The sequence below is a fragment of the Macrotis lagotis genome, chromosome 1, assembly GCF_037893015.1.
Source record: "Macrotis lagotis isolate mMagLag1 chromosome 1, bilby.v1.9.chrom.fasta, whole genome shotgun sequence".
In the NCBI taxonomy this organism is placed as follows: domain Eukaryota; kingdom Metazoa; phylum Chordata; class Mammalia; order Peramelemorphia; family Peramelidae; genus Macrotis; species Macrotis lagotis.
This window is the reverse complement of record NC_133658.1, coordinates 750,843,601-750,862,824: the sequence shown is the minus strand read 5'-3', so window position 1 is coordinate 750,862,824 and position 19,224 is coordinate 750,843,601. Positions and strand designations below refer to the sequence as shown.

The following is a 19,224-nucleotide window of genomic DNA, read 5'->3' as shown; positions in this document are numbered from 1 at the left end:
AGCTTCATTAAGGTCATTTCAGACTAGACCTGTTTCCATTTTTGTAGAAAGTAACCAGATGATAAACTAGGAGAATGCTATAGATATGGTTTACTCAGATTTTAACAAAGCCTTTTGACAGTTTTTTGTGTTCTAGTAGATGAAATGATGAGATGTGGTGATAGAACAATTAGGTGTACTATTCAAAACTGGTAGAATGGACAGACCCAGAGAGTAGTCATTCATGGCTTAATGCTGACTTGGAAAAAAAAAAAACAAAACTTCAGTGGAGATGGCTCGGTAGCACAGTGGATAAGAGTGCCAAACCTGGAGTCAGAAAGACATTTCATTGTATTCAAATTTGGCCTCAGACACTAGGTGTGTGATCCTGGGCAAGTCATTTAACCCTATTTGCCTTAGTTTCTGCATCCATTAAATGAGTTGAGAAGAAAATAGCAAATCACTTTTGTATCTTTGCTTTATTTTATTTTAAGTAATAGAGGTTAATGAGCTGCCTGCCATCACAAAGCTAGTCAAATATCTAAAGCTGGATTTAAATTCGGATCTTCCTGAGTCCAAGATGAATCACTATACACTATGCCTCTTAGCCTTCTCTCTTTGCCAAGAAAACCCCAAATGGGATCATGAGAGTCAATTTTGGTGGAATATGTGACCCTCAAATTTTTAATGTTTTGTCCAGTGACTCAAAGACTTCTGTAACATTTTTATTCAATTTTCAGATTTTATTCAATTTTCTACCTTTTGTACAAAGGTAGAAAAATTAAGTAAAATGCTGGATAACAGAAATAGAATCCCAAAAGATCTCATTATACTGAAAGCTTTGAACAAATCTAATAATAAAATGAAACTAGATAGGACAAATTTAAAGTCAGGAGTATAGGGAGGCATTTATTAACAATTATAGCCTTTTAAAAGTGGAATGAACTGCTGATTTCCCTGGAGCAGAGACTAGATAACCACTTGTTGGGTAGGTTGCAGAGACATTTTCTGTTTGAGTAGGAATTAGACTAGAATGATTGCTGAGATTCCTTCTAATTCTGAGGTTCTATGTTCTATGAAAACAGTTATTGGAAAATCCATTCAATATAGTTTATTTATTTCCATGTTTATAATTCTTTTGGCAACTAAAAGCATATGCTAATTTAACCTGAGGTGTCCAAATTTTATGATAATGATTGCTATTTTTCAGTAAGAAATAGTGTTAAAATTTCACATGTACATGAGAATAGTACAAGGTTGTAGTTCCAAGTCAGTCAGTATTTTAACAGTGACAATCCTTGGGCACAGGATCTCATTTAAGCCAACTTATGAATATCCTTCCTAATATAAACAGGAACTGAGTTAAGAAACTTGGTAATAGTTTTTAATATTCATAATTCCTTAGAACAAGTTTGGATGTTAGTCTCAGAATACATATTTCTGTACAGTTCTAACTTAAGGCCTAAGAGTAATACAGTTAAATAGAGCAAAAAATAAAGTAGGACAAGAAGTCACAGAGTCCAAAGTACATTTCTTTTTCCTTCCGATTTCCAATTACCATATTAGCCTCTGAGAATAGTCTTCCCATTTTCATTATTTCAAAAATCAATGAATCTTTATTCCTCTCAATTTATTTTGTCTAATTCTTTAGAATAATACTTTGGTATTATTGGTATGGCACTACTTGGTATATTGGTATGGCACTAAATCTATCAGAATTTTTTACACAATAGTGTTATTTCTATTATATCAACAAGGCTTAACCATCAGCAATTACTCCCTCTCTAGTAATCTAAGTTTTTATTTTAAAGAGTGTTTTATAGCTATGTTCATATAACTTCTATGTCTTGAACCATCAAGATTTTATGTATTCAAGGGTCATTTTGAATGACACTTCTATTTTGGTATATTACCCTTCAAAACTCAGCAGGAACATACAGGTGAATGATTTTTTTGTAGATTTATTAGATTATTAAAATTATTGTTTCAGTTGGTTTTCTTTTACTTGAATTTTCGGAGTTCGCTTAACTAAATCTTCTTAAAAGGATAAAAGGATCTGCATAAAAGGATTATTTTTTCTTTGTTTATGTCTATTCCTTCAGTTTTTTAAATCTTATCTTACTGAAGATTTCTAGAACTAATGATGACCGTGAAAATAAACTTGGGTCCTGTTTATATTATTCTTTTGACCCCTGAGCTTCTTGGAAGAGCTTCTAGTGCTTCTCCACTACATATAAAAGGAAAATCCATTTGGTCTTAGGTTGTTTAATATTTTTAATGTAAATGTGTGCTGTAATTTGTTTTTGCATCTCATTTTTCAATTTTTGAATTAACTTTTTGAAGGTGTTTATCCATTGTCTAGTTATATGGAAAACTGCCTCTTCTTGTCCTTATGATCCTTTTGGTAACCCTGCTTCTGCCTTTCCATTTTGTCTCCTAGGCTCCCCTTCTCTTCGGGCATACCCTCTTCTGTCTGTGATCACCAGACAGCCTCCTGTTATCTCCCATCTGGTTCCTGCCGCTCCTCGAATTGCCCAGGCCTTGTCATGTCACCCAACTACAGAGGCTACCTCTGATGCTCCAGCCAGTGAAGCCCCAGTCAGCAGCGAGTCTGAGACTGAACAGCCAACTCCCAGATTGAAAAAACCCCGTCGTAGCCGAACCATCTTCACAGAGCTGCAACTCATGGGATTAGAGAAAAAGTTTCAGAAGCAGAAATACTTATCCACACCAGACAGGTAAGTTCATGGGAAATGGAGATGGCAGCTTTACAGATTTAAGGTCAGAAGGGGAGGAAGAGTTCCCCCAAACCCTTTGCATGAGTAGTTCATTAATTAATAATATTATTAGCTATAAATCAATTAATAATATTCTATTTAGAAAGGAGAATCCTTTTCTAGAAAAACCCTTATAGTTTCTGACATCCTCAATGAACTAGCTTCTGGTCTGTGCTAAGGATTTTCATATAATTCTGCTCTTTGCTAAATGATAGGAATTAGAGTAAATAATCTCCAAGATTCCTTCTGGGTCTAAAGTTCTGTGAGTCTCTGCGCCAATGATAGGATTATATTCCATAACTCATATGATCACAGAGAGCTAAGGGGACTGTCACTAAAGTCTGTACTTGCCAGAAGTCCCCTCAGCTGTTTCCCATTGTATGTGGTTACCTCAGTAGAACAATCACTTATTCATTTTTCCCTTAGACTATAGGCTCTGACAGTATCTTCCTCTCTGCCCCTATTTGGTGGTGGTGGTGGGGTGTTATTCAGAAAACTGGAAATACTAAGATGGCAGTTGTCTTAGTGAGCTGGTCAAGGCCTCTGGTTGGAATCTGAGCAGGTCCTGGAATTGGTGGCTAGGGTCTTTTGTGCCATTCTGTAAGTGGCAATCTTGGCTTGGAGAAATCACATCCATTTTCTTTACTAAGTATCCTGACTGTTAAATGACATTTATTCATCTAGAGATCAAGGGAAAGATATACATCAGTCTTTTGGGGGAATCTCAAAGTCCTTGTTTCCCCTTTTTGTCAATATCACCCCCTGAATTAAAAAGGTCTATAACAGCAGTCTGTAAACTTGTTTTATTTAATATTTTGAGATTTATTTCAATATAATTTATTTCCTTTGTAATCTTGTGATTTATTTTATATACTTCTGGGGGGAAGGAGCCCAGGAACTTCACTCACCTGTCAAGGGGGTGAAGATTTCCTGGTTTAGAGACATCAGTGAGTTTTAGCATTCAGAGGAATCATCTAATCATATAGCTGGACTCCTTCCCTTTATGGGTGTAAAAACTGAGACCGGTCAAAGACCTGAAGGTGATAAGAAGTAGGGCTAGGGTTTGACCCAAAGTTTTCTGAAATCAAATCTAGTGCATTTTTTATTCTATCACGGAGAAAGGCAGTAAAACTCTAATGTGTCTATTAAGTTCTGCGGGAACTGTTTGAGTCAAAGGTTTCATTGACTTAAGGAAGTTGGGGATTAGCTGTAGATTTTTACACTTTCTCCCTGTGACCCCAATCTTCAGTGCAGCATTAGGAGCCATCTACTTTGCAGGTAAGTGAAATGGGCAATATTATTTAATTACATGATGTGTTTAAAGGATTTTAAAATGAATAGGTAAAACCAACTACTAATTTCAGACCAATTAAAAAAAAAAGTCAGAGAAGCTTTTCCATAGTTCCTAAAAACCCTTCCTGGGGCCTCAGATACCTGCCCAGGCATCTCTCAGCTACTACAGAGACCTGCACAGGATTGGTTCTTTTGCCTGGGGAGGTGGACACCATCTGGCAGGCACCCGGAGTTGCTGCCTTAATCTGCCATCATGGATGTTCCTCACCTCTCTACGTGACTGAGGCTATGAGCAATCACTCCTCCCTGAGCTCTCTCCCTCTTCCTCTCTGTTTGTTTCTCTGGTTTCCTAGGCAATCTCATTTAGGTAAATGTGCAGGGGAGAGAGAAGTTGTAATGATGGCAGGTAGGGAAAGAGAGGAGATTACAGAGAAGCATGTTTCTTTAGTCAGGAATGAATTAAAGATGCATATTTCCCAGATGAGCTAATGCAGTTTGGTAACCAGTGGCAGATCTGTGAACTAAAGCTTCCATTGACTAATAGACCTGATGACCTCAAGTGGACTGAGTTACAAAGAGAATTGGAGGAGATGGAAAGGACCTGACTTCAGGGAAGACTAGAGAGACTAATAGACCAGAGGGATTGCATATTGAGTCTCAGAATCATTGCTGAATTGATGTTCAGGACACAGTTCACCTACATAGGAGGAAAGGGCTAAGTCAATTGGCATTAGGAATTTGTTAGACTTCAGTCTTTTGATCACTTTCAATAAAATTTTCTGCCTTTTAGCAGCCCCAGCATGGGAATTGGTGAATTGGAATGGAGATTTAAGAAAAATTGACTCTGAATTCAAAATAATCAGTTCTATATTTTGCTTTTAGAGATTTTGGTTATGGCCAGGACTCAGTAGAACAGGGTTGGTTAGCAAAAGGAATAGAACTGATAAAAGAGATAACTTTGGTTTCTCTAGTGAAAAGAGGTTATTTCGAAATGCAGAATCCTAGAGTACTGAATTATAGAGTATCAGAATTTGAACTACAAGGGGCACATCCCCTTAAAGACTTAGTGGTTCAGTCATGACAAAACTGGATCTCAGAAGTTGTGAAGTGACTTGCCAAAGATTCCTTAAGTAAATAGCAAAGGAAGGAACCAATAATAAGGCGATATACTTAGTGCTAGAGGAACATTCAAGACTAAAGATCTGAAAGAGAAGTCTAGGATAGCAAGAGAACCATAGAATTGTTGAATTAGAAGGGATCTCTGTGAGTTACCTAATCTCAGCAGTTAATTAACAACACATGAAAAGAATTTCCATTATAACACCCCTGGCAAATGGTCATCCTCTACTTGAAGGACCCCCAAGGTAATGGAATTTACCACCTTTTAATGTAATCCATTCCAGTTTAGGAGAGCTTCAACTTAAGGGATGTTTTCCTGATCTCAAGCCTCTTTTCAATTCCCACTGCTTTTGATTTTGCCATTTGGAGCCAAACTGAAAAAAAAAATCATAGCTTTTCTGCACCCGACAGTCTTTCAACATCTCAAAGAAAGTTATAATGTCTCGCCCAAGTCTTTTCTTCTTCTGACTAAATACCCAGTTTTTTTCAAGTCTATCAGAAGTTATTCATTGAGTATCAACTGTATACACAGCTTGAGGTAGGTCATGAGATATGAATCTGGTTCCCTGTCTTCAAGGAGCTTACATTTTTAACTAGAAACTGAATTGACACATATGAATGCAAATTAAAAACAATCTATCATGTTGCCTTTAAGAACAATAGGAATTTAAGAAAAGGAAAGACTGATATGGGTTGGTATAGTAAGGGAATATTTCTTGGATAGGTGTGACTTGAACTGGATCTTAAAGAATGCATAAAATTTATATAGGAAATTTATGGCCTTTTATTTTATTTACAATTTAGATGTTCAAGCAAAGCTGTCACCTTAGAATACCAGAGATGAAAAAAGTCAGGAGGAAAACTGTAATGAAGGAACGGAGATGCCTTCCAACTTTCCCCCTAGTCAATTTGGGAATGAGTATCTCTTCTCATTCTCTAGGCCAGGGGTCCTTTACCTTTCCAAGGATTCTGTGTATATATTTCAGAGGGTTTCATCAACTTTGATAGAAAAAACACATCTTGATTTTCATTAGCTTTTAGTTTCCTCTGTAATCCTCTGTATTTTGTTTCATATATTTAAAATATTATTATGAGAAGTCCTTAGGCCTCACCAGACTGCCAAGGTGGTCCAATGATAGACACAAGGTAAAGAACCTTTGATCTAGGCATTCACATTTATGGGACATTTTTCTGGAAGGGCTAGTATTGGCTATTGTGGGAGAGAGGGCTGGAGTGAACCATGAAAGACTCCATTACTTCCTGCTTTCCTTTTCCCATTATCTCATTATACCTCTATGTCCTTTCCCTTCTAGGCTGGACCTTGCTCAGTCTTTGGGACTCACTCAACTCCAAGTAAAAACTTGGTATCAAAATCGCAGAATGAAATGGAAGAAAATGGTAAAAAATATTTTTTTTCATAATTTCATTTCAGTTGTTGGAAATATTATCAAATTTTGTGATGTTGGGAAAATCATTTAGCTTCTGGTTTAGTTTCCATTTTTTTATTTTTTTTTTAGTTTTTGAAAGGCAATGGGGTTAAGTGGCTTGCCCAAGGCCACATGGCTAGGTAATTATTAAGGGTCTGAAGCCGGATTTGAACTCAGGTACTCCTGACTCCAGAGCCGGTGCTCTATCCACTGTACCACCTAGCCGCCTAGTTTCATCAATTATGAAATGAGTATGTGGTATGCAGCATGATCTCTAAAGTTCATTTCAGCTCTGAAACTAGAATTCTCTCAAATTTGGTTGGATGGAACTTCTGGAAATCTTGCCTCTGGAGAATAGTATGGTCATGAGATTTATAGTTAGATGGAAACTTGGAGATCATTAATTCTAATCTCTTTATTGCAATATGAAGATACTGAGACTTCCTAATCTATAAAATAAAGTAACTTTGTGACCTGAGGTCACAAAAGAAAGCTGGGATTTAAATCTGGTTTTTTCTAACTTCAAATCTAGTTCCCTTTCCCATCATTTCCCATTATTTCCAATTCTCATTCCAATATTATTTAATATAAGGGTGGCCTTGGATAAAGAGAAATATATAGACCCACTTATTTCTCTTTTTAACAATATCATCTCCACATGACATTCTTATCATTCCATAAACAAGAGGAATAACATAAATAGAGAGAATAACTGGAATGGTAGATCCTTACAAGAGCCTTTCCAAACACATTGTCTTCTAAGGCAGTCTTTTTCTATGGGGAAGGAGTAGGTGTAGGAACAGGATTTAAATGGAATTAGAACCAACCCCAAAATACTGCCCTCTAACTTTTCTTCCCAGAAAGGGCAGTGTTTGTTTCCCTTTAAGCCACTGTACAAAGAGTTGGTTGCTCTTTGGGGCAACTGGAACCTGAGAATGATTTATAAAAGATAGATTTTTTTTTTAAAGATAGATTCTTTAAGTGAAGATCCTACTGATGAAGCATAAACAAAATGAGATACAGACTCAAATACAAACATATATCCTTTTAATAAATCAATGAATGGATATTTTATTCTGTTCTATACCCTGTGATAAATGACTATTCTAATAACTCATATTTACATAATACTTTAAGAGGCAGCATAGCATGGTAAATAGTGGGAAAGATCTAGGAAGACTTGAGAATCAGGAAGAGCTGGGTTCAAGTCCTCTCTCTGACACATACTGACTAGGTCCTGCTGGGCAAGTCACTTAATCTTTCAGTGATCCCAGGAATTTCTTTAAATCACAAAGAAGCTGTTGTTTTACATCCACAGAAGAAGGAACTAATAGTTTCCTGTCCCAGTGAAATCAGGTCAAAATATATCTTTAACCATGTAACTTTACAGAAGGTTCCTGTCTCTTTGGAGAAATAAGAAATAGGAAATGATTAGTGAATAAAACAGGACAATGTATAATTGTATATGTATAATTAGGTGTTACATTGTTCTTCAGAGAAGGGAGAGACCAAAGTGGGCTGGGGTAGTCAGGGAATACTTCCTGTAGGAGTATATGATCTGGGCTTTGAAGGATGGGTAGAATCCGGATAAGTGAAGGGGAAAAGGGTGGGAATGTGAACATACCATGCGTGTTCCCAAGGGTGAGACTGTATAGGGCACAGGGACAGGGAGGAGACTGGAGTGACTAATGGTAACTACTTTAAGATCAACAGAGTGTGGGAGGTCTAGTAGGGCTGTCTTCAGTAGCCTCTGATAATTGTGTCAAGGTAGCAGAACAAGGTTGTCCCGGATGAGGAATCTCCATAACTCTTGCCAGTCCTTGGCAATATGGGGAGTAAGCAGGTCCTGAATCTCATCAGAGACAGTAGAAGAGCATCTGGGGCAGGAAATGATTGGTACTTGACTCCATGCTCTACTTCTTAACTATATTCTTCTCATATCCAATTCTCTTGTCTTACAAATGATGATAATGAGTTCCCAAAAGGCCAACTGTTTTGCCAGGGTTATACAACAAATTGATGATGTTTGTCCTTCCTGAAGGAGATACCATGATATGTATGTGAACTGCATTTGAATGGAGTGCTGTGCTAAATCACCAGCCTCACTTTCTCTTCTGAAGCCATCTGGATCCAGATATGATTCAGGATGACTGAAAATACCCTGGATGTGAGTCATTCAGAGTTAGGTTACTTGTCAAGGTCATACAGTGAGTAAGTGTTATGTTTCTGTGGTAATATTTGAACTCAGGTCCCCTGACTCTAGGGTTGGTACACTATCCACTGCACCACCTAGAAAATTAGTGACAGAAGCAGTACCAGAACTCAGATCTCTTATTTTACTCCCAGCAGAGTATTTCCTCAATAATTCATTCCCTCATGCTCATCTTATCCCATAGTTCTGACTGTCAGTGTCACATTGTTGATTTCTCTCTGTCTTCATTCTTGCAACCTTTCAATATTCTTACAAACTTTTCTGCAGTTCTTGAAGTCAAATATATTCAGAATTAAGGTTAACCTTAGGTTGGACAAGGACCTGGGCTTGGAGTCAGGAAGATCTGAGTTCAAATCCTGTCTCACTAGTCTTGTGTCTGCCCCAGTTTCCTCATTTATAAAGGGAAAATAATAATAGCACATATCTCTTAAAGTTGTGAGGACAATAAGGGGATAATATTTGAGAGGCATTTTGTAAACATTAAAACATCGTATAAATGTTAACTAATGATAATGTCTAACATTTATATAGCACTTATGAAGCATATATCTATATCCATGTGTATATACTGATATAGCTTTATTCATATGTATATACATGTGTGTGTGTGTTTGTGTGTGTGAGAGAGAGAGAGAGAGAGAGAGAGAGAGAGAGAGCCAGGCACATTCCTAGCTACTTTATAATTATCTCCTTTGTTTCACAACAATCCTGGGAGGTAGGTGCTATTATTTACACCATTTTACAGATGAGGAAACTAAGGCAAAAAGAGGTGAGTGATTTACTCAGTGTCACACAGCTAGGACATGTCTGAGGCTGAATTTTAATTCAGGTTTTCCTGACCCCAGGCACAGCATTCTATCCTCTGTGACCCTAACTGCTTCATATTATTTTTATTATTATTATTATTATGTCCCATTTCTTTGAGTGTTGGCAATTTCATAATTTTTTTATATTTAAACCATCTCCTGAGCTCATTGCTTTCACTCATAGAGGACTTAGTCTGGCTTTACCTATTAGTTCAAGGTTTTGAAACTCAGACCCTTTTCTTTTGATGGTTATTTAGCAATATGGAGAAACCACTTATGTTGCAGTCATAAATAGAACAAGAAATCACTCAAGTAAATTACCACATAGGGACCATTTTAATAATAGACCAATGGAGAGAGTACCTCCTGATCCTGGAGTCAGGGAGACCTGGGTTCAAATCCAACTTTAGAAATTTACTAGCTGTGTGATCCTGGGCAAGTCACTTAGCGTCTATTTGCCTCTGTTTCTTCATCTGTAAAATGGGGGTAAAATCAATAACACCTCTCTCTCCTTTATTGTGAGGATTAAAAGAGATAATAATCTTAAAATACATGTCTGGCATATAGTAAGATATCTATAAATTTTAGTTATTATTATTAAAGTACTATAGAAATGCTAGTTATTATTACTACTAGGGAAGAATGGGAGTGAATTTGAGGAAGATTTATCCCTCCCTCTAACTCTTCACAGAAGCACCATATCTAGCACATAGTAGGGGCTTAATAATTGCTTATTTGCCTCCTTCTTTCTTACTGAGAATCTGGGGCCCCTGTCCTTCTTATATACTTTTATTCTCTTCTTCTTCTTCCCTGGAATGTCCCAGAAAAGTTTAGATGAATGCACTGAAGCATATTCATACCTAGAGAATTTTGGACCACTTTGAGTACAAATTCTTGAAAACTTCAGCACACCTACTTTAATCTCATTAGTGCAAACTAAGCTACTGGGCAGGAAAAGAAAAAAACAAAAAGATAATTGAGCAATAAAGATATCTCAGAGGCAAGTGCCCTAATTGGAACTGGAAAAAGATTAGTACTTGGTTCTCAGTTACTCATACCACTGCCAAAGGCTGAGTTGCCAGTTTGCCAAAATGAGATAGCATCTCTAACTAGTTTTTACTGGTCATCATTGGTAAACCATAGCGGTTGAGTAAATTTCACCTTGCATCTTAGATGCTAGACTCATTCTATTACTCTTGGATTTTGCTCCAAAAATATTCACAGAATGTTGCAATAGATTGCAAGTGCATCATTGTTCCAAAGATCCAGATGGGACTGTCAGCCCCTCATAATTCACTGAATGTGTTGGTAAGTGTTTAGAAAAATAGTACAACTTCTGACAACTATGCTATTCTTCCAGTAATTATGGATCTAGAACATGGAATTAAAATCTAAGTACCAGAAAGAGAATAAAGTCAGAGAATCTAAATTGGAAGGTACTACTCAACATTCTCAACAAGTTACCCTTGGAAGGGAAATTTTCTGAGCTTTTGGAGACCCATAGAAACAAATCAGAGTTGACTTTAGATTTCCAGGGATCCTGTTTCATCTTTAACTAAGAACTCTACTAATATAATAAATGATGGCCATCAGTTCACCAGTTTCATTCATATGCATTTTCAGCCATATTTATGACCTAGTGGGGAGTCTTAGCTTCAGCAAAAAAAATCTCTCTATTACCCATATGTGGCAATGCTGAAGGAGGAGAGTTGCTTACTCTGGATAATTTGATTGTGTTCTCTGGTTTTGAAAAATCACTCAACAATTACATTCAGTGATGCAGAACATTTTTGGGGCAATACTGACATGAGAAAAGTGTCCCCTTTTCATGAAGGGGGAGCAGGAACAGTTAAAGCAAATGCCTCTAAAGTCACACAAAAAAGCAATGCTATAAATCCTATACCTAAAAATGAAGAGGAAGATAACCTGAAAGATTTATCGAGTCCAGTCCTTGGTTTCTTTGGAAAATTTCATACCAATCACCTTGATAAGGTCACAAAAAGCCAAGTTCTTTGCATGCAAAGAGAGTAGTTTGACTTCAATCTGACATCAGAACAGGAATGTCTAATGGAAGAAGTCAATGGACTTGCCAGGTGTTTTTCCTGAGAGCTTGGGAGAGGTGTGTGACCCAGCCCACATTCAATGGTAGAGGCCACTCCTGACCCTGGGGACTTAAATTGGCACAAGTAATGACTGTTGGCCATCAGGAGGGGGGAGGGGGCATTGACTGAGTGTCAACAAAGGTTCATTTGAATATGCAGTACTGGGTGTGGGGTGGTGGGGGTGAGATAATTGCAGTTTCAGGTGTGCTGAGAGGCAGGGGGCCAGAGGTCGAGTGCCTGAAGCTGCAGAAGAGGATAGTTATCTCCTAATTATTACCACTCATGAATGTTTGATTCCATTTAGAAAATGGTTTGATTGTTGTTGGGCTTTTCCCCCCTCAAAGAAGGAAAAAGGCCAGGTTAGGTTGATCCAAGCTGTGTGGGTGGTGTTCACTAATTGCCTGGGCTGGACTTTCTTTTGCCAATTAGGTTGCTTCTTTAGACCTGCCCTTTTATAACTTGATTGTTATACTGGGCAACTTAATTTTGTATAACCCCTTTCATAGTGAGTGGAACTGCTTTCAACACAAACTCCACCTTGGCGCACCATATCCTCCCCAGGCAGGGGCTTTCGAAAGCAAGCCTGAAATCAGGATCAGATATTGACTTTAGTGGAAATACATCCACAGACTTCTCCCTAAAGGGAGATCCTGTCAGTACAAATGCCTTATTAAAGATTGTCTTTGCTTTGACGATGGAGGAAGCTTGAAAAAGGACTCATTCAGGCTAGAACTGTCAGTCTGACAAATTCAATCTGTTATTACAGTTCAGCAATCTGAAGACTCAGTGCTCTTTCTGTGGGGTGGATTCATAAAATCCATTTGGAGAAGAGGATAAAGTCAGATATGTGACTTCATCAGTGGAGTAACTTTCTCTCATCATCGACGAAGAGTGACAAATTGTCCATATCTGAGTTTCATGAGCCCCAACAGCTCTGATGTTTCCAAGAGTTTCAGATCATAAGTAGAGTTGCTTTCAACACAAATTCCACCTTGGTACCATATAACTAACCTCCTTATTTTACAAGTAGAGAATGGAGAGGCTTAGGAATAGGGAGCATCTAGCTGGCAAAGTGGATGGAGCACCAGCCCTAGAATTGGGAGGATCTCATACACTTAGTGATTGCCTAGCTGTGTGATCTTGGGCAAATCACTTAACCCCACTGGCTTGCAAAAACCAAAAAAGAAAAAAAAAGAGAGGCTTAAGGAGCGATTGTAGAGTTTCATAATTGCAGAGAATCTCTAGGATATTTAGTCCAACCTGAATCCCAATGGTCAGATGTTACAATGACAGCCCCCCAAATGATCTAATCTAATCAGTCAGTCAATGGCCATCTTAAAACCCAACTATGTACCAGGTACTAGGGTGGGTACTAGAGATGTAAGACAAAAAAATGAAATCACCTCTACCTGCAAGGAGCAGACATTCTACTGGGAAGAGATATGTACATTATTCTCATCATCATCATCATCATTATATCTAGCATTTATATAATGCCAATTATGTGCCAAACTCTTTACAATTATTATATCATTTGTTCCTCACAACAATACTGGAAGGTGCTATTAGTATACTTATCTTATAGATGTGATAAGTGAGCCAGGCAGAAGTTGAGTGGCTTGCCCAGGGTCACACAGCTAGTCAGTGATTGAAGCTCTTTCTCCATTGTACCTCCTAGTTGCCTCTGATCTCTGTCCTCTTTCTCCCCCTCTCCAAAAAAATAACTAAAAAGTAAAGGAATAGGAGCTTATCTGTGAAACCTAGGCAGACTGGAAGGAAAGGTGACTTGAAAGAAAAAGGAAAGTTCAGAAGTAGGGTGAATTTGGAGAAAATGAAATCATGTTTTTGACATGATGATTTTGAGATTCCTATGGAATATACAATCTCTAATAGATTGATAAAACTTAACATGAGTTTCTTCTAGTCAGTGTAAATTTTGAGTTTTCTGAAGAATTTCTGAATTTTATGTTTCCATAGGAACTTTAATACTACAGAAAAAACTTTAATAAAAATTATTCTAGGAGATGTTAGTGATGAGAAAATATATTTGAGATGTGGGTGTGCAAAATCAGGGCAGGGAAATGAAGTGGTGCATATGATAAATGGTAAGAAGGCCAGTCTATAGTGTAAATTACATGGTGAGGAGTTATGAATGATAAATCAGGGAATGGAGGTTGAGTTCAGGTGATAAAGGATTTTAAATGCCAAACAAAGGGGTTTAAATTTGACCCTAGAAGTAATACAGTCATTGGAATTCATTTAATAGGGAGTCCCCTAGGAAGATCTTTACTTTTAGAAAAATCACCTTAACTTCTGAATGAAGGATAGATTGGAGAAAGGACCAATAGACCAGCCCAGAGATGATGAAGGTCCGAGTTGGTAGACAGAAGGGGACACCTGGGATCAATGTTGTGATGATAAAAGTAACAAGACTTGCCAAGTCCTAGAAATATGGAAGTCAGAAACAGGGGAAGGCATCAAGCACAACTCCATAGTTGTGAAACCTGAGTGACTTGGAAGCATGGGGGTACCCCTTGAAAGAAATCAGAAAGGCAAAAGTGGGGTGGATTTGGAGTAAAATTAATTTTATTTTTGACAATTGAATTTGATATTCCTATGGAATATGCCTTTAGAATCTCTAATAGACTGATGAAACTTATATGACTTTCTTCTAGTCAATTTAAACTTTGAGTTTTCTGAAGAATCTCTCAATTTATTTTCCCATAGGAAGTTTAATGCTACTGGGGAAAAAATGGTTTAAAGAGTCTTAGGAAACCAACTTCTCTTTACTTATTAAGTACTTCTTCACATCAATTCCCAAGAAAATTCATCAAACCACAAACATGTGAAGCCGATGTTCAAGTTTGCTCTGGGTTGCAGGTTTTGGGCAAAAATAATCATTTCATGGATTCATAGAATATTGAATCTGGAAGAGACCTAAGAGATCACTTAGTCCAATTCCCTTATTTTATTAAACAGGGAAACTGGAATTCAAGAGAAGAGAAATAACTTTTGCCAAATAATATCACCAGCTAGTTAAAATAAGTATTTGTGCCCTAAGAATGAATGGTAATACATTTGGTGATTAAATTAAATTAAATTAAATTAAAGAGTAAGCATGGGGTTCATTCACTAGAGGACTCAGGTAAGACCTGAATATGGAAACAATGGAAATATAATTCTATTAGCTATCCTTGGTGATCTAAGGCCACTTATTATGACTAAGCTTCTTGAGGGCAGGGATTGTCTTTTGACATTACTTTTTGGCTTCTCAGAACTTTGCAAGATTCCTTATGTTTACTGGGACCTCAATAAATATTAATCTATTGATAATCTACTCTGTAGGGTGTTCCAAAAGTCAATGCAGTTTTAAGATTTATTAACTTAAATATGCAGGAAATATGTATATGAAGATGCCAAGATTCATAAATTCACTCAACTTTTATGACAGAACCAGGATTCAAGTTTGAGCCCCATAACTCCAAGTTTGGCACACTTTCCAATGTGCTGTACTGATCAGTAGTGTTTAATGAATTGAATTCCCAAGATAGAGGTCTGATCATGCTACTCTACTACTGAAAAATCTTCAGTGCTTCTTTGTGGCTTCTAGGATAAAAATATAAATTTTTCAACCTGACATTTACCAGCTTCAGTTTTATTTGATGTTATCCTCCTTCCTTCTCCTTTCCAATTTCCTTCCTTCCCTTCTCTCCTTTCTTCCTTCCCTCCTTCCTTCCTTCTCTCTTCTCTCCTTTCCTTCTTTCCTTTCTTCCATATTCCTGTTTTGTCACAATCCAGCCCGGGTCAACTACTATTTCCTATATTTGGCATACCATCTTTCCTTCTCTCTGCCTCTGCGTTTCTTCTCCATCTCTTAGGATCCTTCTTTTTCTTCAAGGCTCAGATCAGGTACCACCTCCCATGGGAAGCTCTCATTGCCCCTTCATCCACAGTTCTTAGGGTTTTTCCTCTCTCAAATTATCTTTTTTTCATTTTTTTTACTTCTTTATTTGCTATGTTCCCCTCTCCTTCACCAAGAGAATATAACCTCTTTGAGGCAAAGACTATTCCATTTTTATCTTTGGGCCCTTGTTAGTTAACACCGTACTTTGTACATAGTAGTTGCTTAAGCTACATATTTATCAAATTGAACTTTTAGCACCTTAGTGACTGGAACACGTGAGAGCTCATTAACCTGATTACAACATCTTAATGACTATACTGTTTATCATTAATAACCCTAAGTTGTGGGCAGTTGTTGGCTCATGGTAATAATTAATTCAAATAATCCTATTAACAACACCATAATAGGATGCCTCAGAAGGAGAGTAGTATGGCCAGATTGGGAGTGGGGCTAACGGAGAGCTGCCAAAGATAATGTTATTGTCATAGGGCAAGACATTGTTCTTACAAGTCTCTAGTGAACACTCAGTTCAAAACAATTTATTTTAACATGACAATCAATTGAACACCTATTATATTCAATAAACATTTACTATGTGCGAAACACTGTGCTGGGGCTCGAAGTTAAAAAGGAATCTCAGTCATCAAGGAGTTACAGTCTATAGTACTCTGTAGTATAGTGTAATGATTATACTGGAGTAATTTGAGGATTTTGCCCCATTTCAAAATGATAGTCCTCCTTCCTATATTGCCTTATATTTCATCTATCTATAACTCTTTCTGGAACTCTGTAGGGGGTATATAACAAATTCAAGGACATATTTACTCAAGACATTACAATTTTGTCAGGAAAATGAATGGGTGAATTAGAAAGGAAAGATGTATATGAGCAAATGCTAAAATATGTGGTGTTAACAGTAGAAGCTGTAGGAATACAAAGGAAGAAAAATTTGATCTGGGCTAGAAAAGTTATACTCCATAGGAGTTGACTACAATTTCATCTTGAAGGACCCAGAATTGAGGACCCTTTTCATCAAAATTTTGGTGCTAACTCCTGGGATGGAGAGAGAGAGAGAGAGAGAGAGAGAGAGAGAGAGAGAGAGAGAGAGAGAGAGAGAGAGAGAGAGAGAGAGATTCTTTCATGTGACATTAAGGGTCCTTTATGATGTATCCCCACCTACTTTTCAACATTTTTTTCCTATTATTCCCCTTCATGAACTCTATATTCAAACCATTTTAGACTCCTAGGGGGTTCTTCAATCATTTAATGGTCCATATCATTTCTTGATGTAGTTGAGAGAGAGAGAGAGAGATTACCCATGTGTGGAATGGACTCTCTTTTCATCTCTTGTATCTCAAATTCTTATCTCCCTAAAAGACTTAGCTCAAGCATCCTGATTTCTCCCTCTCCTTATATTCACTTTATTAGTTTTATTTTCTGTGATTTGTTGAATTTCCTCACCTTGTATTTGAATTTGAATTTTAGTTAATCAGCAAAATGCAGCCGATGTCAGAGGTGGAATTCTACTATACTGTGTTACCTCTCACTGTATATATATATATATATATATGTATATATATATGTATATGAGTATGGGTATGGATATGGATATAGATATAGATATAGATAGATAGATATAAACTCTTTGATCTGAATCTGTTGGATTTTAAGTAGCTCTATCCCTCATATCACTTCTCCCCTTCTTCTCCAGGTTCTCAAAGGTGGACAGGAAGCTCCTACCAAACCCAAAGGACGTCCCAAGAAGAATTCCATCCCCACCTCAGAAGAGATAGAGGCTGAAGAGAAAATGAACAGTCAAGCTCAGAAGCAGGATGTGCTGGAGCTCACTCAGGAACACAAGAAACTGGAACCTCCAGAAGAACCTAAGTCATCCGATCTCCCTACAGAGGCCCTTGAGTCCTCCAGTAGCCAGTCCCAGGAGCTGCCACTGCCCTCTTCTGAAACCCTATCATCAAGCTAAAATTTTCCCTTACTTGGGAGGGGAGGGAGTGACTGAGGGTAAGAGGAAAGGAGGCAGGGGAAAGTAGGGAGAAAAAACTCACCAAAGAACTCATACCTGATGTGCCTGGGGAGGGAGAAGGCAGGCAAAATCCCTCCCTTCCTCCCAGAATGTTTTCATATCATCCTCAGCTTGCATGCACTTGAATGAAGACTTGTTTGTTTTAGGCCTTGTTCCTGTTGAAAGGGTGTGCTAGCCAAAGGGCTATCCAACTTGCCTAAGAAGAGAGGTCCCTGGGGATTTCTCACTGATACTATGGTTCTAATGGAGTTGGTTGGGGTACTCTGGCTGGATACAAGAAACTATCAAAGGTGTATGCTGAATCCTGGAACAAAGAGGGTGGATATCATAGCTCTTTTTCTCTATCAGCCCCAGGGCAGCCACCAATCAAAACAGAGATATGGAGGAACCCGGGCAGCTGCCAGTATCCTTGACGACCTAGCACTTATTTCTTGTAGGTTTTAAAAGAAAACATTTAAAATTTTTTGAGGGGAGGGGGAAGGGGCAGGGTGGGTCAGGGTTTAAGGGAATTCTGAATTATTAGAGTTGTTTCTGAAGAAAGTTCCTGTTTGTTTGTTTGATGTGTGCCTTTATACCAATTAAAGGGTGATAAGGTGACCCAAGAACATTTTTCCTATAGCCTTGCTCTAGGGGATGCCATCCCCAACAGCTCCAATTCAGATGTGTTAAGATAACTTTTATTTTTTAATTAAAAAATAATTGAATAGGATTGTGTGTTCATTGTCTTGGGGGGGGGGGACTTGACAAGGAATACTTAGCCCTTCCTAACAGTGAAAAGTTCAACCGGGGAGGCAATTGTTTAAGGGTAAATGCATGAACTAGAACAGGGCCTGTGTTCCAGTGATCTTTTTTATCCCTAGCCTCAAAATAGATTTAATACAAATAGGTTTCACTGAATCAAATGTAGTGATACCCCAAACCAGGTAGGAATCAGAAAATGTGCAATCTGGTCTCAGGGGGACTGAATATTCATTCCCAAATTCTTCAATGGATTAATCTATTGGCAGTAGATTGCCAGCCCCTGGTCTAGTGGGAGCAACACCATGATCCAGAAAGATGTGTGATGGAGAGCTCCTGAGACACAATCCCCATTTTATTCAACCCACTCAAGAAAGACCTTTATCAGCTTATGGAAAATCAGCTTATGTTTATTCCCTGCATTCTTGAATCCAACATGGGGTAATCAACATTTATGCTCTTTGAGGGGAGCTGGTGAGGATGACTTTCATACCAGGGGAAAGGATCTGCATGTTCCTGAGGCTCATATTCTTATGCATGCTTCCAATCTCCTATCATCTGACACCGTTTTCAGTTCTTGGCTCCCAGTTTTTGTAATTAAGGCATCTTAAAATCATTTCAATGGAACAGTTAATCTCTCAGAAATCTTCACTCACATTTTAAAAGTTCCTAGTTAGGAGACTTCCTCCCCTTCCACCTAGTCCTTTGGCCTTCCTGGCCATTATCTTATCCCAATCTTGCCTCATTTGGCGAAAAAAGAAAGCATAGAATGTTAACTAAGGCTCATTTGGTTGTTACTTTCAATGTGTGATCTTTGTCTAATGGC

At 37.8% G+C, this 19,224-nt stretch overlaps 1 protein-coding gene across 1 annotated transcript in view; it reads left to right on the top strand.

Moving 5' to 3' along the window:
• The window catches only part of BARX2 (BARX homeobox 2), a 77,136-nt gene extending 58,748 nt beyond the window's left edge, over nt 1–18,388 (top strand). The window contains exons 2-4 of the mRNA XM_074216318.1: nt 2,420–2,717; nt 6,482–6,566; nt 17,331–18,388. Coding sequence (XP_074072419.1) covers nt 2,420–2,717; nt 6,482–6,566; nt 17,331–17,600 — 653 coding nt within the window. The 3' untranslated portion in view covers nt 17,601–18,388. The remainder of the gene's footprint in view (nt 1–2,419; nt 2,718–6,481; nt 6,567–17,330) is intronic.
• Nucleotides 18,389–19,224: the final 836 nt, after the last annotated feature.